Below are 22,857 nucleotides of genomic sequence, written 5' to 3'. Positions count from 1 at the left end.
CAGCTGTGGTGGCAAGCTCATAAATGACCCTAGAATGAAGTAATCCTGGCACCTAAAGAACTGAGAAATGATAGAATTTAATATATCACACGTAAGAGATTGAAACTGCTTTGCAACTTTTTAAAGGGGAATAGGGAAAGTTATTTTTTGTTAAAAAATGGGAGCCTTGATGACCATGAGTAATTAAAGAGAGGAAAGGAAATATACATTTTCCCCCTCTCTCTGTAGGCGCTTTATTGAAAGACAAGTTTATAAACAGTAGTCATATGCTGAATTGTAGATTTGCTGTACATAATTGCTACAGCTATGCCTATTCTGTACACATGTATATTCTTCTGCCACGAAAAAAAAGAGAAATGCTTAAGATCTCATCGCTTAATGGTAGACATCATGAGAATTGACTGGACGCCAAAGGCAATTGTAATTTTCTATAACTCTTACCGGTTCACCAAATCTTGCAACTTCTGCATGGGTTCTGGCTCTCCATCACGCCCACATGTTAGGATTTCTCGGCCATCATACACGCGAATTATTCGGTCCGCTGTGTTGATCAAAAAGCAACTGAAAGAAATGAACAGCAGTGACGAAGCGCACAAAGCAAGAGTTGACAAACATATGACTTTTTTCATCTCATCTTTCACATTCAAAATATCACTAGTTGCCGGGCACATCCAGCAAAGAACACCCAGTCAAAGAAAGGCAGTGGCAGAAGTGCATGGAAAGAATATTAAAAACAAGCATTTGCAATGCATTAGGTCTCGCAATACTGAAAGTTTGAGCTATTGGAGTTGCAGATGATAATGCAACGCCAATAGCTCAAACTTTCAGTAATGCAAGACCTATTGCATTGCAAATGCTTGTTGTTTAATTTTTTTTTACAGCTGAGATGAATACTTGGCAAATACAAAGGGACGGAGGTCAAAATATGGCGTTTCGTATCATATCACTGCGATGAACCCTCAAAACCCCCAATGAACCATTAATGGAGGAAATGTATAGGCGGTTGATCCTATGCCTATGAAGAAACTGGCTGTCATCAAAAGCAGACTGTTAATTACCTGACAAATTAGACAGAGCCAGATTAATACAATTAACAGGAGAGGCAAAAGGGATGAGTTGCGTGGACCGTCATAAGACAAAAGACTAAATTGGAAACAGGACAAGGATAATGAGATCGCCCGAGAAGAAGCATACAACTGCCCTGTCTCCATCAATACGAGGTTTGCTGCTTTACAGACTCTGAAAGCAGAGTAGCGCAGGCTGAAACGTAGCGGTTATTCATGGAAAAACAGTAATCTAACAAACCATGTCAGGGGCACATGCATTGGGATCCACAGAATAATTCTACTGGGTAATTTCACATAACCTTGTTTGGAGACTGGCACCATATGAGGTCAGCCTCTTTAGTTTGATAATCAACCACATATGAAAAAGTATGCACGGTAGAGAGTCAAAGGACTGCACTCCGTGGTACAGGCCTGGGGAGGGGGTGGAACAAACTAAGCAGTAGGTAAAATAGAGGTGTACAAGCCTTGCCGTGCAAAGCAAAAGAAAGGTGTGACCACGATAGGTGCAAATACAGAAAAATGAGAAAAGAGTGCGCCGAAACTAATAAATAACAACGAGTAAAAGGACATGTAACCGGGGCAGTCCTTATGAGAGGCTACAGTAAGAGAAAAAGCGGTACAAAGGATAAACTGCTAAGCCTGTTAAACAATGAAAAGACACCATTTACAAAGGACAGTAGCAGGAGCCAATTAAAAAGATGGGTTTAAAGTGTGAGGAGCTTAATGCCCATATCCTGAATACAGTATGTCTCGAAGAGACAGCGCAAGCGCTGCCTAGACGAGACCTAATTAGTGTATTGGGTATTAAAAATTGGTCAATAAAAATGAAAAGAAATAAAGCCATATGAAGTTTGTATGGATAGGATTGGAGATAAACAAGCTAGAAAAGGTCTACTTTGCCTTCTTCCCTCAAGACCCAACCCTTAGCCCCAGTAGTTAAATCATCAGGTAGAACTTTTCCACAGTACCAGACGATTTTAAACAAGCAAACACACACCAACACCATTACACATGATGCTACCAAAAAACATGTATGAATACTTATTTATATAAAAACATATGGCTACCTAAGTACTAAAAAACTTAACACTGTACAACCTAAGGATTTTCAGACATGATCCACAATTCTGTATTCATCCTTCAGCGTTTTACCTTCTCACTCTGTGTGTGTGTGTGTGTGTGTGTGTTGTAGACTTGTGCCAGGAGTAATTTTATGGTGCTTTAAACTGAAACCAAGCTATTTCCCAAATGGTTCTCAAACACCAGGCCACAGAAAGTACAAGCTCAAACTATATAAAACCAGTCCCAAATGTAATGTCTACCTTGACTTCAGCTCACAACCAATGGATGATACAAATATCAACAAGAATTCAGTCACTAACCTTCCCTTCCTTGCAAACTCAATGGATTTTATAGCCGTGGTGTTACTGGTGCCGGTCGTAACCCTGAAGGATGCCACAAGGTCTGGAGAATCCGTTTTTAGGACCAAGATCTGCAGGAGAAAGAAACCGTGGTTGACTTTGAAAGCACTATCCACTAGGATATTTCTGCTGACAGAAGAAAAGTTACATCCTTACTTTATAGCTCTCAATTAAAAAAAAACAATGGCAATTACCCTTGTCATTATTGTAATTTTAGCACATATTCTTTTCTTTTTCATTTTAATTAAATGAATCATACGTGCTTAAAAACACATACCGATGTTTTCTGAACCTAACCTTCCTCTTTCTAAACAGGAGAAACTTAATATAAATGAGCTGATAGGCATCACAGATTACAGACTGACCAAGCTATCCCTCAAGGTAGAGGTTAGACAGTTAAGTCAGCCCATCTTAACCCCGTCTGTGCCCATGACGAGATATTCTCGTCATGGAGCGCGGTTGCGCTGTGCCCATGACGAGACTATCTCGTCATGGACCCCGCCCGCTAATGAAAGGGCCGGCACAGGAGGGGGAAAGGGCGGGGCACTCAAGGGGTTAAAGCTCTCCAACATGAGTAGAATTAAATACTTGTCTAGGTCCACTTTAATCTGTTCTCTCTGATTCCCGGGGCAGGGTCATTCATGAATTCATTGAATATTCCCCTGATAGAGCACTAGGATTACAAATAGTAATTTTTCCCTCTCAGCCGTGTGATCTTCAGAAAACTTCCACCCACGATCAAAGAAAATCAGGCTAAAGAGAAACAGAGGAAGAGAGGCTACAGACAGCATGGAATGTTGTAGGGATGTTAGATCTACTTGTGCGTCTATCCCGGAGTCACAGTCTAGATATAGAATAAAATGTGTACTAATTTCCACATTCACACTTTACAAATCTGCAATAAGAATGTTTATGAGAAAGTTCATAGTAGCTGCCTTTTTCCCCTGAGTAAATGGGCTTTAGGTCTGATGCTTTAGTAATGTATTTGGATTTTGGTAGTAGAGAATTGCACACGATATGCTACAGACAGGATATAAATGGTTTTCTGGCCACAATGACCTTTCTGTCAGTTAAGTCAAAGAAGGGAAATAATAGTGATGAAAATTGACTGATCAATATTAAATTAGTTTTGGTAGAAAATGAGGGGTTGAGTTCATATAACCATTACTCTAAGACAACTATACAAGGCTTGTTATAACAACCTCCCGTAGCTCACTTACGCTACAAAGAGGTTGATTTGCTACAAAATGAGATGAGGCCTAGGCCTTTCTTTCACTTTTGTATATACTACTATGTTATTTTTCTATTTACCGAGACTCCCATTCCGACGACGGGGAATGATACAAGCTATGGAAATCTATGAAAGTTCCAATACTGGAGTAAGGGGAGACCCCTTCAATCAAGGCTAGGTCTATGACCTCTCCCACAAGGGGATGGCATAATTGAGGGTGCAGTCAGCCCAGGTAAGGTGCTCATTGTCCCTACCTGCTACTCCCTTAAAACGCCCCTAAACGTAGTATTTAGGTCGCTCCCCCAGACCGGCAAACTAGATCTGCGATGACCTAAGATGAAAGAAGACTGAAGACAACGACTGTCATACTGGTCTGTCTCCACATTTGAAGAAGCTGCAACATTTCTTCCAGCCAGCGACCTCTGAAATCCCTAGAAGGACTTCTTGCAAAGACTCCAATCTCCAGAGGACAGCAGCCCTATCCAGAAGAAATCTACTACAAGGCCTCCAGATCCAGGTGGATCCATGTCTCCTGCCCACTCTGCACCAGATACCCACTGCCCAATTCAGAGTGGCTTAACTGTCCTGTGAAGTCTCCCCAGAGATCCAGACCGAATCCAGCGTTGGCTGACCTCTCCTGATCTCCACGACGGTGCCTGCAGTGTGAATCCAGAGGCTCCGCCCGACTGCGACTGGCTCCGGTAAGAAGACTCAGACGTTGAAAGGCAGCCCAGCACCCAAAGCCACTGGGCCTTAGTGAGCTGAATTCACGGAGCCTCTACAGCACCCTACACCTCTACTTACCTCTGCTGTTGTTTCTCTCCCCCCTGCAAATTCCAATGGTACGCCTGTAGCCTGCAACAAAATCTCAACTGAAGAGCACTGTGCGCCAGAAGCTGAAATTGCGCCCTGCACCCGGCCGTCCCTGTGCCGCTGGTGGTGTATGTTTGGTGCAGCTTCGTGGCCCCCACTGTGCTTAACTTAACCCCCAAAGCTTGGCCCCTGCATCCAATCTACTAACCTGCAAGCAGTGTGGCTTTGAGCACCCCCAGACTCTATTGAAACATATTGGGCCAAACTCCGATTTGGACGTCTGCACCCGGCCGCTCCTGTGCCTCTGTGGTGCAATTTTGGTACTCACTTGACCCTTGCTGAGCTATGGTCCCGAAGACTGGAACTGTAAGTGTGATACTTACCTGTTTAAACGCGGAATTGTTTTCCTCATAAGATAACACTGAACCGTGCAAAAATTGTTTTAAGTGTCAACTTTGGAAAGCGAAAAGCATTTCTCTTTAAAAACACACTTACCTTATTACGAAGATCTTGGTCTTGGTCTCGCCTAGGCAGTGCTTGCGCGGTCTCTTCAAGACATGCAGCATTCAGGATATGGGCATTATGCTCCGCCCATGTTCCATCCATCTTTATAATTGGCTGCTCTTCCTGTCCTTTGTCAATGACGGCTTTTGATTTGTCAATAGGCGAAGTAGTCCATCCTTAGTACCTCCCTCTCTCCTGTTGTTACCTCCCATAAGGACAGCTCCTCTTACATGCGTCCTTACTCCCTTGCTTTCATTAGCAGTTAGGGAGAACGATTTACTTAATTTAATGTCTTGCAGAAGCAGGCATGACATGCTGTGCGAGCGCATAGAAATGGCAGCTGCTTCTTTTATATCCAGACACACTCAGCGCTTTAGGTGGCATCCATCCCCTCTGCCCCCTGGTCTTCCAGGCTGAGCAAGGCGCCCAATCACGGACGCCATGCTTTATCTTTTAGAGACCGCCCCCCCCACCCCCCCCCATAGCCAGCGTTTATATAATATGTTTCAATGCAGCGCCTCATGCTGCGCTTCAGATTTAATACGATCAGCTCTGGCTTTATTATTTTTCTTATGCGCGACACGCCTACATTGAGCAAGCAGAACAGCATGCCCCCTTTGATCTTGAACAATGGTGGCACCGCTACTTTCTTTTTAAATAGTACAGCTCACCCAAACTTTATTCGTGGGGGAGGAATTTGATTTTATTTATGCAGTGTAGCATGCCTGATCAACAAGAATGGCGAAGCGCACCTTTCTTTCATTTTGCATGGCGCGCCTGCAGCCTTTTAGCCACACCTCCCAAGCCCCCTCCACTACAGTCCGGGGGTGACTGCCCTCGCAGCAGTCCGATGGTGCTGTCCTTGAGAATGTAATCGCTCCACAGCAGTTTGGAAACAGTAGGTGCATGTAGGTGCGACAGCCTCTCATTTCCCCCAGATGCAGCTTGCGGTGGCACGGTGCACTTGGGCGCGTATGCTTTACTGCACTAGGACCGCCCCACCACAGCCCGCACTATCCCTGCACACCACAAGCCCCACCCACCACAGCCTATACCAGCCCAGCACACCACAAGCCCCAGTCCACCACCTTTCATTACAAACTCGTGGCCGTGCACCCATCCAGGAAGTGAGTAGCACCTCCCCTTCTTTGACCAGCAACCGTGCATATAGACACATTTGTGGCTGCAGGCCCGCATTATGCCCTGCTTTGTAAGGATTTTTTTTAATTCACTCAAGATGCAATTCGGGGCAGCACAGAATTCGAAAGAACAGCGACGTGCTTCGTGGTTTCCATTGAAAATCTATCACAATGAGACCTCGTTAACAGGCTCAGAAGCGCTGTGACGTCACCTCGTACTACAGTGAAAGCCACAGCTTGTGAAGCTCGACGGGGGTTGCTGCATATTTCTGAAGGCTTTCTCCACCTTCCTCCTAACTTTTGCCTCCTCAAGATTCTCGAATGGCTTACCACCAACCAAACAGTCATGCCTTCAAGAATGGGGGAGTAATGCTGTGCTACTCTGTCTTTTAATTCATAATTTTGCTTTAATTTCATTTTTTTTAGTTTGTGGTTACACAAAAAGCTCAATAACACTATAATGTAATTTCAAAATTTTGACTATGATGTACACACTCTTCCGAATATATAATTGATTTTATGCTGCTAATATATTACACTCCATAACACAGGTGTACAAAAAAAAAGCATTGCCAAAAACAAAGCCAACAGCTCTGACTCAAAAAATGCAAAACCTATTGCATCATCCAAGTCTTTATTCGAATTAAAAGTAATTCATACAAGACACAAACATGTACATAAGACAAAGTTATAAAAAATCCCATTCACTAAGAATGTATAAAAATCTTACAATAAATAGCTAAAAAACAGATTTAAGAAGAGAATTAAACATATCAGCAGACTTCAGATGAAGCGAAATATCAATAAATGATTAAACAGTATAATATCCGAAGATGGGACCCTACGAAGGTGGCTACTCTATTCCCCGTATAACATTACGTCTTAAGGACCATGCCCATCCCAAGTATTTAGCTAGGGCGATTGAGTGGACTGGAAAAGTGCTTGTGCTTAGAATCCTAATGGCAACAGCAGAACTCCTTGTGCCCAATAATTTGCACAGGGGAGTGAGCCACTTTCGTCTGGGGTTCACGTTTACAGGGCAGACAAACAGAAAATGAGCAATGGATTCTTTTGTGGCACCACAGCCAGGACAAGTGCCTTTACTTATACCAAACCACCCACTAGTTAGGGCCCTGAGTGGAAGGGAGCCTGCTCTGAGTTGAAAATTGAGTTTCCTGTCTCTAGGTGTGGTGATCAAATCCCAATAAGGTTCAAAGAGTGGGGTGGCCTTTTCCTCTAAGAAACGACTAGTCATCGTGGGAGAGACGGAGTCACTCCACACCCTGTGTTTTACCCTCTCCCAATAGAGCGTTTTCAAAAGCTTCTTGGCAGGAAAACCAGCAGTAGCTGGATCGCTCCATAGGCCTGCCAGTCCCAAGTCTATCAAAGTTTCCCGAAGGTTCCTAAGCCACCCTATCTTGTGGAACCTGTCGGCCTGCATTACATCCATGATACCCATTGCATATGACCGAAGCTCCGGTGTAGTCCACAGTCTCCTCCAGTATAAGACCGGGCGAAGTTTGGCCAAGTCCTTGAGGGCCTTCCTACCTAGGTCATATCGCAATGGGACCAGAGGTGTGCTTTGTGGGAGGCCTGTTATACAACGGAAGAATTTGTTTTCAACAACTGTTAGGGATGATAATACGTCAAAACCCCAAAGCTCTGCCCCGTACAACACTGAACTAAGGGCCTTTGCCTCATATACCTGGAGCACGGGTTTGACCGGCTTGGTGAGGGATTTTTTGTGCTCATTAATCAGTATTCCCGTGATCTGTGTGAGTTTCAGCGCAGACAACTCCAGGTGTCTATTCCACTTATTATTGTGTGTCACGTGAATGCCCAAGTAGGCGAAGTTATTTACCTCCTCAAGAACTTGGCCATTCATTGTAAGTTTACCTGTTCTGTAACTTGGGTGCGGATTGAATGTCATGAGCTTGGTCTTGGTCACGTTGACCTCCAAGCCGTATTTGTTACAAAAGTCTTCAAAGACTTTCAAGGCCCTTTGCATGCCACTCGGAGTTTTCGATACTATAAGGGTATCGTCGGCAAACATCAATATTGGGGTAGGAACTCCAGCCAACTTTGGAGCATCGGTGCTGGTTTGGAGCATGTGATCAACTACGCCATTAATATACAAAGAGAAGAGCGTGGGTGCCATGGCACAGCCTTGGCGCACACCACGCTCAACCGGGAACTCGGGGGTTGTATCCCCCAGGCCTCCCCACTGTATTTTGGCAAAGTTAGGTTCGTGGAGCCTCCTGATTAAAGTCAGTAGTTCCAAGGGAAGGCCGAGTTTTTCGAGTACCCACCAAAGTTGCTCTCGAGGGACGAGGTCAAAGGCAGCTCTTAGATCTACAAAAGTGACATAGAGACTGCCTTTGCCTAACGTGACTGTCTTCCAAAGCAGTTGTTCGAAGCGGAACACCTGGTCCACAGTGCTGGTGAATTTACGAAAACCTGCTTGGAGGCTAGAGAGGATCCGATTATCTTCGATCCAAGCCAGTAGCTCATTCAATACCATCCTCCCAATGACTTTTTGGATTGTATCGATTAGGCTAATAGGCCTATAGTTTCCTGGGAGGGTTTTGTCACCCTTTTTGAAAATGGGAATTATAATGGCACCCCCCCACGATTTAGGTACTGGGGCACCTTCGGCCACAGCATTGGCCAGGAGAGCGATGTACTTGCTCCAGGGAGTCTTGTTGTTGAGAAAGAGGTCAGATGGAACACCATCCAGCCCTGGTGCCCGCCCGGCAGCTACACAGGCCAAAGCAGCTAGAACGTCCTTGGGTCTGAAAGGACCGGACGAATAGAAGACATATGGGGTTGACCCCAAGCTTCTATAGAGGGGGTCGCATGCATATTGGGGTTTAAAGTACCCCAACCAATCATCTTGAGTGACGTGGTTAGAGGGTTTTTCGGGGGAGCCCCCTCTGTTCCACTTGATCACATTCCAGAACAGTCTAGTGTCCCTGGCATAACAAGCCTCCTTCAAATCAAGCCAATAAGATTCGTCCCAACTTTTCTTTGGCTAGGCACTTCTTATAAGAGGATCTGGCTAGTTGTGTGTATGCCTTGTTCCCACTAGAGAGAGCTTGTGAAAGAGTTCTTCTAGCGCATTTACATTCATTATCATACCACCTCAATTGCTTGCGCGGTGGCTTATTGCCCTTTCTTAGTGGTTTAAGGAAAAAGCCGCGCAAACCTTCGAAGAAGGATTCATGTATTCTGGTTGCTTGGTCGCTATTTCCTTTGACCTTCAAAGCGTCCTCCAGCCTCGTAATGATTGCGGAGAGCTCAGTGTCGATACTAGCAATGGTCGTGACGTTAATCATTACCTGAGACCACTTTAACCTCCGCATGTCATTAGATGGAACGCATCCAGTATGAGCCATGAGTGTCTCCTCACACATCAAGCGGTGGTTCCCCCACCAACTGTGTGAGACACAAATAGGATTGTGGTCGCTCTCTAATCTTGGCTCGACCACCATGTCAATAGGTTGGTGCCACAAGCTCAAGCCACAAAGCACATAGTCTATCCTGCTTGTTGAGCAGCCATTGTCAAAGGTGGGTGCTCCCAGCCTGTCCCCTGGGGTCCTGCCGTTCAAGGCCCTTAGGCCCCTCTCAAGGCAGAGTGCGTTTACCTGCACTACTACCGAGGACCACCTTTTAATGGGAGAAAGTGAGAGTGCTGGTATGCCCCATAATCTATCCTCTTCGGGATCAAGGCCGCATTCTAGATCCGGATCTAGTAAGGGTTCAAATGTGACGTTGAAGTCACCAGCAACAATCAGGTCCCTGTTGCACGATTTGGTTTCTATAAGGCTGATCAAGTTATCCAGCACCCTTGACGTTTTCCCTTTTGTGCCACGGAGATATAAATTATAAATATCCAAACTACCCCTATGGTCAAGAGTTAATCTCACTAATTGAATATCCGGAGAGCCCGTGTCAATCATTACAGCGCTCGGGAATATGTCCTGGCGAGCCCAAATGATTAGTCCACCCATTGGACGACCTAACGGGCCTTGGGTGGCTGGGACGTGGAAATTCAAATATTCCAACAGGCACCGAGCCTCACAGGCCCATGTTTCCTGCAGGAGACAAACATCATATTTACTCACAAAACTAACCCATTCCGGTGAATCTAATTTGGTCTTGATACCAGCTAAGTTCCTAGACAAAAGAGTCCCTTGTTGGATGCTAGACGGTGCAATGTGGGGTGCAGCAATCTGGCCTAGTGAGCTTTCCCTCTCGCCCGTCCTGGGATTAGGCGACGGAGGGGCCCCAGGCATTAGAAACGGTCCTGTCAAAACAAGGGAGGCAACATCATGGTCGGCCGTGAGTGTGCTTTCATTGACCCTCGGCGTCTTAGGGGATGAGGCATTTGTCATACAATGGGATTGTCAGTAATTGAAACCCGTGTTGTAGAAGAAATTTAAGTTATGGGCCTCTATCCTGTTCTGGGTCCGTATGATGGATATTCCGTGATGAACCTTGGAAGACGTGCGTCTTCAAAATTAACAATGATGCAATCTCCCTGAATGTTTTTAGGTTGAGGGCCTTACCCATTGTACTCTTCTGACAAACAGAATCCGCCCATTAAAGTGAGTGGGGATTGGCCTATACATATTGAGCCAATGGCTCGTTTTATTTTTTAGTTGGTGAAAGGATTCAGTTTTGCCAGTGGGGAGTTCAGGGACACCGGTTAAGATCACAACATAGGGAAGGGATTCAGGGGGTAGATGTATTTGTGTTAGGGATGTTCTAGGTACAGTGTCTGGGGTGGCTGTCTCAATAGCTGTTCTCGTGCCCACAGATTTCTTGGGGTTGATAACCAAGGATACTTTGCTTGAACATCCCTCCCGCCCTGGTGACTGATGAATATCTGACACCCCCTCCCGCCCTAGAAACTGGCGCGTATTTGAAGGTTGTAAAGGTAGGGCTGTACCTGGGCCTGTGCTTGCGTCAGTTAAGACGGGGGGTTTGTCCGTTAAAGGCGGCGTAGAGGTCATAGGGTTTATGCCATGAGGGCAATTACTTTTGGCAATGTCCCTGGTAGCTAGCTTAACGACATTCTTTAATGAACAAAAATTGTCCAAAATAGTTTGTTCTAGTTTGTCTACTTTTTCTTCAACTGTTTTGATCCTTTCTAATAATGGTAAAATTAAGGAGCGAACAGTGTGTTCTAGCTGGGAAATCGTGTCGTTGCTATTAGGCAAGGAAGAAGTGGGTGTACTTGCGTTGACTATTGTTGGGCAGGCTGGAGAACTGAAAGAGTCAAGAGGTGGCGTATTTTTAGTTGGTTTGGATATTTTCGCCTGCCTGGCACCATCAATTATCCCAACCCTTTTCCTTTTCTGATACGCAGGTCTAGAGGGTTTACCCCCTGCCCTGGTCTGGGATCGAGTGGCTTTAGACTTTGGTGTTACCACAGGTTCCACTACTGGAACCGGGTCTGTCATTACTGGAGATTGTGATAACCTCCCGGAGGATGATGGCAAATTGTGTGATATTTCAAACTCTACGTGGGAAGGAACAACCCCCCGTGTATGGTCTCTATGTTTAATTGGTGACTTAGCAAAAGCTAGCGGGCCCAATGAGGAGCGTCTGGCAAGCTTGGGGTCAATGGAAAGACGTCTTTCGGTAATGGCAATTTCATGCTCAAGTACCGAGACGGCTCGAGTAATAAATTGGTCCATGGTGCCAGACACTGTTGTGGGGACCACAACACGTTTCCCCATCCCAGACATTTCTCACAGAACAAATACGCTCCCAAATATGGTAACAAGATAACACAAGTGTCTATTGTCATACAATATGTCCTCCAAGGGTTCACAGGATGTACTCACTGGACAGGAGATTGGCCCAGCCCAGCCTCGTCCAACCACGGACGGCCACAGACGGTCCCGCCCTTGTCCCGGGCTTCTCCCGGCGCCGACCCGCGCGCGGACCCGCGATGCGGTGGCGCAGGAGTGATTTAAGCGCCTCCAGGCGCGAAAGAACGTCCGGCGGCTTCCGGGTCCGCCACTAGGGCTGTAGGGAGTTGTAGTTCAATGCCCAGATCGCAGCGGCAAGGAGAAGCAGCCTGTCAGGGACCACACCACTCGGCAGCAGGGAGACACCACCGCAGGTAACGAGGGTCAAGCCAGTTATGTCTGCAAAAGGGTAACCCGCTCTGTCAGCGGCGCAGGAGTGATTTAAGCGCCTCCAGGCGCGAAAGAACGTCCGGCGGCTTCCGGGTCCGCCGCTAGGGCTGTAGGGAGTTGTAGTGCACCTCTCTCTACCGTGCATCCCCTGTAGACAGTCCAGTCCCGGCGCAGGTAACAGTCATTACCACAACTGTTTGTAGCTTTCTGACACACTGTGCCCGAGCTCCTGCTCTTTACGCAGATTAGCCACCGTGTTTTCTGGCTGAGCAGCTTGTTCCGTTTTGCGTTTGTTCATGCCGTTTGTGTTTGTGTTGTACTTCGTCAGAGATCGTGAGATTATTAAAGTAAAGAGAAGTGAGAAGTCATCCCGCATTGTCCATACCGCACTGTCTTTAACCTCCATTCTGAATATTACCGTTCTTTTCCCCTTCAAGTTACTGCGGGTTGGGCTACTTTTAATTGTAAAGCCTAGTTTGCTTTCAATTTGTTACATTTATTTAAGCTATCGCTTTTTTGTCCATCTTGGGGTTTTAGGTGGATTCAAAGTAGGTTCGGACAACCTTAGTACAATAATAACAAATGCTGTGTTCAGTTTGTCCTTATAACATAGAAATCCATACATCACTGTGAAGGTCGCTCACTGCCCATGTTGTCCTGTAAGGCGGAGGGATATCTTCTGAGGTCTAAGCTTTGGAGAGGATTTCTGATCTTATGTGAGCTGCAGCTCTCTTGCTACCTACAGTGGTTCAGAGGCGGCAACCCCTTGGCACACGCTGCTTGGCTGTCTGCCAAACACAGGGGTCCATGCACTCCACTGACGGTGGGGTTTTAAAACCCACCCACATCACTCCTGTAGCACTCTCAAATGGCTGTTTGCCAGACCCCATCCAGCTCCCTACGCTCATCAAAACAAACTCAAGCCTGTTAACTGTAACCACACTGACAAGTTCTCTTCGAGGTGTTGTTCCTCTGAGATTCTCACCCCCAACTCGGTCTGAGCTACACCGGGCCTCTAAATTCAAATATGTCCTTAAAACTAAACTCCTGGCTTTCTGTCTGAATTCAGGATAATCTTCCCCATCAGCTTTTTGGTTCCCAAATGTACACAAACAACTGATACTGCACCCCAAAACCAACCCTGCGTTGAATGAGCATTGCTCAAGGCAACCATTGTGACTTTGTACTGTGAAAAGGTTTGTGCAAGCTTCACTAAAGTGCATCAAAGCTACAGCAATGCAAGATTCCCTGACACAACAGCAGCAGTGCACTGATCCGCAAAACAGAGAACCGATAAAGAACAAGAGGCAGGTGCATCGGTGCAAAGCACTTCCGCTCCCTCACTTCACCTCTCCTTGCCCTCGCTGTGTTACACCAACACAACTCAAGTACAAACAAGCATTGGCATAGCCAATAGTTCTCGCCTTTGGGACCTTATAAGTGTTTAGCCATGCAACAGTTGATGTTGTTGCGCCAAGGATAAACTACTGCATAACTAAATACTTCTAAGGTCCCAAAGGCGAGACCTATTGGTTATGCCAATGCTTGCTGAGTCATGTGTCAATTAATTGTCAATGTTCTGCTATAAATGTCTTACACTACTCTGTGTTAGGCCTAAGGCAGCTCACCCACACTACCACTAATAGAGCACTTTGGGTTTTACATTGAGCCCTATACACTTTTGGTGAACCCCTGAACTCTGTGCAGAGTATAAGCACCTAGTGGGCATGCCATATACAGAGCCAACTTCCTACAGTTTTCAAAAGGAGGAGATAGATGGAACTAAGTTTAATCCCCATTGGTAAGAAGGATGTCTACCTAGGGGAAACCGTTTATCACGTTCCAGAAAGTCCTTAATTACTAGGATTCTGTAAAATGAGGCATGAGATGGAGAGGCTAGGTGAATTTTGGTGAAAGAAAACTATAATCCATACTTCGCAAAGTACAAAAACTGAGGAATTACGGCAACTTCCCGGCACTTCAGTCAGTCATAAAAAAGGCAGATACATCATAAGCAGAATTTCTTCCACATGAATGGATAAAAAGACCTAGTATAGAGTCTTTGTTTGTTTGAATATGTTCATGCACTGATTTTTTATTTTACTGTAGTTTCAGAGGGCTCATACAGCATTAGACTGGTCACAGATCTGTGCCAGCTCACAGATGTAATGTATTGTGCCTCGGTTATCACTTGATTGTAATGACAACAGATATAAAAATATGAAAATGAGACACTTGATGTTCTGGTTACATTATTTTGTCTTCTCACAAACACTGGCACTCTCTAGCCCGTTTCTTTCTCACCGCCGTTCTCCATCACCTCAGTAGCCCTCCCTTCCAACTCCCCCGCTCCCAGTCGTGCGTCAGTCTGCTTCAATTTCTGTAGGTGATATACATGCCATCATTCTTGTGGAAGCGTTTCCATGTAGTTCTTTGTGCTATCTCATACTCCTATGGAGTCCTGCCCCGCCATGTTTCCTGAGTGAGATCTCCGTAGAGAAATCTATCTCTCAGTATTGCTACTATTTCTAGGGAGCATGTGGTATCAACTCCAGTGAAGAGGGGGAAATGTTCATGCACTGATGCACTATTGAGTGCATTCAAGAAACTGGCTGTTAAACATCGCAATGTCATGCTGTAGAGTAATATTTTGCCCAACACTTTAGATGAAAGATGTGGTCTGCACAGTAGTCTTTTCTGTTTTTTTGGACAGGCAAAATCGATCCTTAAATTGATATTACCAGGCCCATTTCAACTCGATCAATGTCGTTCTGCATCTAGATTGCTTGAATTGTATGATATCCTTTGTGGTAATTGCATTGAGAACGTGTTTTTGACCAGTAGATCAAAAGGGAATCTGCCTCTTTGGCTGGGTCCACAGTGAATACATATCTTAAATAAATAAATGAGATACAAATTCATAGTGATTCTGGTTCATCCTGTCCAGAAGAGATGTTTTGGCATTTTACTATGGGGCAAGCAATTCCAGCTGCAGATGCCCATACAGGTCGATGATCTGAACACACGTTATTATTGAGAACTTATTTGTGAGACTCGTTATGCTTCTGTTTGCTGGATTTCCCAAATTTATGTTTTGACCATGGGCCAATCGCATATAATTTTAGCTGTCCTCAATATAGTCTTTGATCTCCTCCCTACTTTCCAGTACACAGCTGGGTTTCTCATTTGGAGCAACACATTATTGCTGATCCAGATGTGGGAAAACACATTAAAGCCAGAGGGACTGCCCTCAACTCCACTATATTTATACAATATGACTCCTCTTTTTGACACTGTGTCTCCTGGATTTGCATTCTCTTAAGTACACTACCCATGTGTGGAGACAGGAGAATGTGAAGATCATCTGTATGGACTGTAGGAAAAGAACATCCTTCATTATGTTGTAACATTTTGTTCTAACAGGAAGGATTGGAATGCTGGCACAACTAGTGTCAATTTGCCATCCAAAAGATGTATTGATTTCACTAGTCCTCCACAGATTCTCACAGAGGACTTAAAAGCAAGTGAAATTTTAGACTACAGCAATGCATGTTATGTGTTCTGTTACAGTTTCTTGTAGAATGCACGGCTACCCACAAACGGGCTTCCCAGTGCTGACAGGAAAGATGAGGATGTCAGTGCATCCTGAAGCTTAGCAGGTTACCATTGGATCGGAGGTAAACAGGGAGGGAGTTCCAAAGCTTTGATACCAAGTGTTGGAAATGGCCCTTTTTGCAGGGTTATCCCCAAACTTTTTGCTTCTTCCTTCTTTATTTTTTCTGACCCATGGTTGTTGGCAATAGGACTCTGGGCACTTTACCACTGCTGATCAGTGCTAAAGTGCATATGATCTCTGTATAAATTGTTATATTGATTGGTTATCCATGATTGGTATATTTGTTTCACCTGTTAGCCCCTAGTAAAGTGCACAGAGTGTGCCAGGGCTGGTGATTCAAATGCTACTAGTGGGCCTGCAGCACTGATTGTGCCACCCACAGGAGTAGCGCTAAAATGATGTCTTAGGCCTGCTTGCAGTGCCTATGTGCAGTCCAGGACTGCCATGTCGACCTGGCCAGTGCAACTACTGACCAGGCCTTATCCTTCTCTTTCTGTACATGTCAGGCATCCCTATGGTGGCCCTAGGTACCCCCCTGGGTTGGGTGCAGTGTATCTGAAAGGTAGGGCATGTACTGAGGTGGGTAACATGCCCTGGTAGTGAATTACAGCCATTTTCGTTTTTCACTGCTGAGAGGCTATCTTGCCCATAGGACAGAATGGGGGAGGCTGTGTACATGCCTATCTTCCCCTAAAGGCAAGATAGAAAATCCAAGTTTGGTATCTTTGTGTTCAGAATTTAATTATACATCTTTTTAGCAAGATGGTTTTTAAATTCACTGTGTGAGAATAGCACTTTAGAAAGTAGCTATTCTCCTGTTTAACCTTCCTGTGTGCCTGTGTGCAGATTGGCTGACTGGTGTCATGTGATGGGCTAGGTGGCTCCAGGAGTCTGGATGAGTCAGCAGCAGGGTGAATAGGGAGATCTGCTCTAGATGGGTGGGAGGAGTAGCCCCTGGGTTTGAGTAGGGCTGCCTCTGCCAGCACAATGCTGGCTCCACCCCCTGCTGGCCAGGCTGAGGACTCTGCCTCTGCCATCACAAAGAAGGCTCCACCTCCTGCTGAGCGTCTAACGACCCTGCCCCTCACTCTGAAAGGAACCAAGTGCTCCAGGGCAGAGCACACCCACGAACCGGTTTGAGCATGGGAATCCCCCCCACTGAAACAAAGAGAGACAAAGACTTGGAGGGGTATAAGAAGAGGACCCCAGACACCTAAACTTTAGATCACTTTGGAACTAAGAAGAAACCTCTGCCAAGGAGAAAGCTGAAAAGAACTGAAGAGGAGAAGACTGCCTGCTTGCTGTTTTGCTTTGCTGCCAAGGAGAGGGGAAGGACTTTTGCTGTGTCCCCTTCTTTTGATTCTGATCTCCAAGGGCCTGAGGAGTGCTGGCTCCCTGTTAAGAAGTCCCAGGAACAAAAGGACTTCACCACCAGCTCCCCTGGAACTCTGCTGAGGGAGTTCTGACCTGCTTGGGAGTGCTTGCCTAGTCTTGGGGCCTCAGGTCGTCGTTTTGCTGTGTTTGGGAGCTGGAAAGCAGAAGCGTGAAAAAGAGTAACTGGTACCCAACGCATCATCCGATTGCGAGTCGCAAGAGCGAGAGTGCGAGGCAAATTTCATCCGGCGTCATCGCAGCACCCAGAGTCCACGCATCGCCGAGTGCGTCGAGCATCGTCCCGGTGCGTGAAGATTCCTGACGCTGCGAGGGTCGTTGCAGAACCAGTTTGCGGGCTGCACCACTGCCGGTGCTTGGAAGTATCCAGTCGCTGCGTGTGTCGACGCAGGGTCCCGTCCCGTGACGTATCGAGGGTTGCGGCGCCAGAAGTCAGCGCTGCGCCGCGCACCGCACCGAAGATCGGCGCATCGTTCCTGTGCGTGAAGCTTCCCCCTAAGAAACCTACGCAACGAAAGCCAAAGTCATCGCATCCTCCCCCTACAGATCGGAGCCGGCGCATCCACCTCTGCTGCGTGAAGCAGGGCTGCTGCAAAGCCTCCCCAAGATCTCAGGAGTATCGCATCGCCTTTGCCATCTTCCTTGTTATAGCTTTTGGGAACCTTAACGCAACTACAGGTACTGTTGGGCACGAGAGTGTCGCATTTTGTGCATTGAGAGTCGCATTGTGCAAGACACTTATTTTTACATCCTGGTGTACTTTCTGCAAACTCTTGAACTATCTTTAAAGTAACCTTTTTAATTGTATGTTGGTTTTTCTGTAGTATTTGGGCTTGTGAAGTTTTTAGTAAAGATACCTTATTTTTCTAAAACTGGTGTGGAGTAAATCTGTGGTGTTTTCACGGTGTTACTGTGAGTGTTGGTACAAATACTTTACACATTGCCATTGATAGCATAGACTGCTCAGGACAAGCTACCTAGAGGGTGAGCAGGGGTTATTTTAACAGTGTATCCCCCTTTCCCTGACTAGAAGCAAGGGTCCCTACTTGGACAGTGGTACCTACCCTGCCAACTAGAGACCCACAGATCTAACATTAGTGGTCAGCGGTGAGGATTTGAACTTGTATTTGTACTTGACCCACAGTAATTGGTGTACATCACTAGTTTAAGTGCAGACCACTACGCAACCACATACAGTCTTTTGTTTTGGTTCTAATTTTGATCTGATCCTTGAGTCATCCAGGCATCATGTCTCAGAAGGGTAAAGCAGCAAGTGATGTTGCAGAACTGGAGTTTGATATTGAAATGTTAAGTGATTACAAAGTAGGTCAACTCAAGCAGTTCTGCAGGATCTTTGGATGTCCCATGGAGAGCAGCTCCAGGAAGGAGGAGCTACGGAAGGCCTTAAGGGCCTGGTGGGAAGCCAAAGAGGCTGGGGAGACAGGTGATGCAGAGGTGGATGAGGATGCACAAGCGGATGGTTTCAGGTCACAGGATCTGCCTGTGTCCAGAGCAGCCTCCAGGGCTGGCAGCAACCATTCAGCTAGAAGTTTTTCCCCAGAGGAGTTGGAGGAAAACCAAAGGGTTAGAGATCATGAATTAGAAGTCATGAGGCTTGAGTTGAAGCTGATGGAGATGGAAACCCAGAACAAAGTAGAAGAGAGCAAGAAGATGTATGCCTTGGAAGAATTTAAATTGACCTTGGCACATGAACTAAGGATGAGGGAGCTTGATTTGGAGCTCGAGAGGCTTGAGGCCATGAGTGTCTCAGCTGAAGAAAAATGGGTAGCTCAAGAAGTGAGCTTTGCTGAGTTGGAGGTGGAGTCCAGCTCAGATGGTGGCAGCAAGATTGTAGTTTCTAGTGCTGAGAGAAAGGTACAAACACCCAGAGATGTGGCACCTGACTTGAAGGAGGGGGTTGACATACACCAGGGGGTTCAGGTTTATGATGTAGTTCCAGTGGAGTGCAGTGTCCCTGAAGTAGATTGGGGAACTGGCACAGGGGACCATATTCCTAGTGGTGGGAGGGACACTCTACTGACCCACCCTAGATGAGAGGTACAGGGAGAGGGGTTCCCCATGGTAGAAACCTTGGTGTGCGAGTGTGAAGACCACCCAGAAGAGTGCGAGTTGTGTGACAGAGACAGTCAGGTACTGTCTTGCCAATCGCAGGAGAGTTGGGTGGGGTACTTGTGTGAGGCACTGGAGGGTGAGGCAAAGGGTAGCTTGGTTAACAACTGTGGGGGGCTGTGTGATTCATTTGTTGGAGAGCATATTTTAAGTCCCTGTTTTCCAGAGCTATGCCAACACCCGGTGGAGAGTGAGTTCTCTGGTTCCAGGGAGCTTGCGTTGGAGGCAGACCTCTGGTTGGATGTCAGAGGGTCTGAAGAGGCATTGGGGAGTGATCCCAAAAGGATTGGCACAGATATCTTCCAGACCTGTGAGGTGGAAGAGGTTCAGTGTAGCCCAGTTAGGTCCCAGTGTAGTGGGAGGGGTGTAGGGGCTCACGTCCTGTCTCAGTGGAGAAGGGGTGAGTGTGGGACTGTGGGTCCCAAGGTGCCCGAAACCCAGTCTCAGGGCCTAGTGGGTTCCTTAAGGGAACACCAGGTTGGGGGCCTAGACAGTGCTAGTAGGCCATTTGAGAAGGATCTCCTAGTGTCAGGAGAACCTGGAGCCTCTGTAAACAGAGCTCCAGTGGTTCTGGTGTCTGGCGGTACCGCTCCAGTTGGGAGGGTGCAGAAGTCCAGACTGAGGGGTGAGAGGGGGATGTGTTCCCCGGTGGGAGAACCTGTGGGTCAGGGACCAGCCAGAAGGGCCGAGTCCCCTAGGAGTGACCATGGTGACACCACTTCTGTCCTGGGGGATCTTCGCGCACTGTCAGGTGGACAGGGGCCGGGAGATCTGCGCCAGGCAGACTGTCACGAGACACATGAGTCATGTGTCACCCTCGGGGAGATACTGTGTGAGTCCCCAGAAGTCCTGGCATGCCAGGCAGGTGTGCAACCGCAGGGTTTAGTCCCTGGGTTGGGAGGCCAGGTTCAGGATCTGCCTGACCTGGAGGGAAGGACATCTGTAAGCTGTGTCCTGACCGGTTTGGCTTCCAGGGGTACCACTCCAGTGGGGAGGGTGCAGCACTCTGGAAGGGGGTGCAGAGGGAGAGAGTCCTCGCCTCTGACCCCGGTGCAACCTAAGGGTTTAGACCCTGGGTTGGGAGACCAGTTGCTGGAGAGAGGTCCTGAACTGGTGGGTGAGTTGGGTTCTGAGGGTGACTCTCCGGGGAGGAGAAGGCAGGACCCCAGAAGGAGAGGTAAGGGGAGGAGAGCCTCGCCCGTGACCTCTGGTCAGCCTGAGGGTACAGACCCTGGGCTGGCGGGCCAGTGTCAGGATGCCCTAACTGACTTGGCAGGAGGGAGAGTGGAGGAAAGGTGCCAGGCACCTGGGGCAACTGCCCCCCACTTTCTGACGCCGCAGAGGTTAGAGAGGCCTGACAGGCATGAGGCCTGTCTCTCATCACTGACAGTTGTCAGTGGCCCCTGTGGCTGGTTGTCCTGGTGGACAGGGTTGCCCCTGGAAGGGGGGCAGGAGTCACACCCTGGGGGTGGACAAGGCCACACCATTGTGTTGGCCAGGTGGGTGCTGTCTACCAGTGTGGACACATCTGTGAGTGAAGTCCTGGTGCGCCGGGCAAGTGTTCAACCGCAGGGGTTGGTCTCTGGGGTGGAAAGCCAGGTGCAGATGTTTCCTGACCTGGAGGGAGGGACATCTGTAAGCAGTGTCTCTACCAGTTTGTCTTTGAGGTGTACCACTCCGAGTGGGAGGGTGCAGAATTCTGGAAGGGGGTGCAGAGGGAGGGAATCCTCGCCTCTGACCCCGGTGCACCTGGAGGGTTTAGACCCTAGGTTGGAGGGCCAGGTCCGGGCTGTCCCCCTGAACCTGGAATCCCAGTGGCAGGATAGAACCCCTGAACTGGTGGGCGAATGGTGCAGGACACCTGCCACAGGTGCCCTGACTATTCTAGAAAGGAGGTACCACTCCAGGTGGGAGGGTACAGAGCCCCAAGGAAGAGGAGGACCGGGTATGGAAAAGCCTACCCCAGCCTCCTGTCCAGCCACCGGATACAGGCCCGGGGCTGGTGGGTTAGTGCCAGGTTGTCAGACCCGACCTGACAGGAAAAGAAGTGGACAAAGGGTGCCAAGCACCTGGGGCTACTGCCCCCCACCTTCTGACGCCACAGGGGTTTGAGGGCCCTGAGAGGCATAAGGCCTGGGTCTCATCCCTGACCACTGTCACTGGTCACTGCGGCTTGCTGTCTGTCTGTCTGTTGGGACACACCTGGCTAGGTGCTGCACAGGTGGGGTCCACAGGTGAAGAGAAGGGTTCCACATGGGTTGGCTTGGTGGACCCTGAGAGTATGGATGGAGAGATCCAACCGGGTTCAGGAAGGTGTAGAACAGGAATAGTGCCCTGCTGTTTGGGCCAGTTTCCGTGTTCTATCGCCCTAAGCAGGGAATCCCATCGAGGTATCGCTTGGTCTACCCTGGCTTTAGGCTGGAAGGGGGTTGTGTTGGAAATGGCCCTTTTTGCAGGGTTATCCCCAAACTTTTTGCTTCTTCCTCCTTTATTTTTTCTGACCCGTGGTTGTTGGCAATAGGACTCTGGGCACTTTACTACTGCTGATCAGTGCTAAAGTGCATATGCTCTCTGTATAAATTGTTATATTGATTGGTTATCCATGATTGGTATATTTGTTTCACCTGTTAGCCCCTAGTAAAGTGCACTGAGTGTGCCAGGGCTGGTGATTCAAATGCTACTAGTGGGCCTGCAGCACTGATTGTGCCACCCACAGGAGTAGCGCTAAAATGATGTCTTAGGCCTGCTTGCAGTGCCTATGTGCAGTCCAGGACTACCATGTCGACCTGGCCAGTGCAACCACTGACCAGGCCTTATCCTTCCCTTTCTGTACATGTCAGGCATCCCTATGGTGGCCCTAGGTACCCCCCTGGGCTGGGTGCAGTGTATCTGAAAGGTAGGGCATGTACTGAGGTGGGTAACATGCCCTGGTAGTGAATTACAGCCATTTTCGTTTTTCACTGCTGAGAGGCTATCTTGCCCATAGGACAGAATGGGGGAGGCTGTGAACATGCCTATCTTCCCCTAAAGGCAAGATAGAAAATCCAAGTTTGGTATCTTTGTGTTCAGAATTTAATTATACATCTTTTTAGCAAGATGGTTTTTAAATTCACTGTGTGAGAATAGCACTTTTTAGAAAGTAGCTATTCTCCTGTTTAACCTTCCTGTGTGCCTGTGTGCAGATTGGCTGACTGGTGTCATGTGATGGGCTAGGTGGCTCCAGGAGTCTGGATGAGTCAGCAGCAGGGTGAATAGGGAGATCTGCTCTAGATGGGTGGGAGGAGTAGCCCCTGGGTTTGAGTAGGGCTGCCTCTGCCAGCACAATGCTGGCTCCACCCCCTGCTGGCCAGGCTGAGGACTCTGCCTCTGCCAGCACAAAGAAGGCTCCACCTCCT

General features: G+C 47.6%; 1 protein-coding gene across 19 annotated transcripts in view; it reads right to left on the bottom strand.

Moving 5' to 3' along the window:
• LOC146870056 (retinoblastoma-binding protein 5) overlaps nucleotides 1-22,857 on the bottom strand; it is a 529,113-nt gene that overhangs the window by 331,229 nt on the left and 175,027 nt on the right. For all 19 annotated transcript variants that reach the window (XR_014968878.1, XR_014968866.1, XR_014968858.1 and 16 more), the window contains 2 exons: nucleotides 2,450-2,559; nucleotides 442-561 (listed from right to left, as the gene is read on the bottom strand). Coding sequence is in view for 16 of the 19 variants with exons in the window: in XM_085627556.1 (XP_085483682.1) it covers nucleotides 442-561; nucleotides 2,450-2,559 (230 nt within the window). In the remaining 3 variants the exon portion in view is untranslated. The remainder of the gene's footprint in view (nucleotides 1-441; nucleotides 562-2,449; nucleotides 2,560-22,857) is intronic.

The sequence above is a fragment of the Triturus cristatus genome, chromosome 1_1 (assembly GCF_964204655.1).
Source record: "Triturus cristatus chromosome 1_1, aTriCri1.1, whole genome shotgun sequence".
In the NCBI taxonomy this organism is placed as follows: Eukaryota; Metazoa; Chordata; class Amphibia; order Caudata; family Salamandridae; genus Triturus; species Triturus cristatus.
The sequence above is the reverse complement of the archived record's forward strand: the minus strand, read 5'-3'. Positions and strand labels throughout refer to the sequence as shown.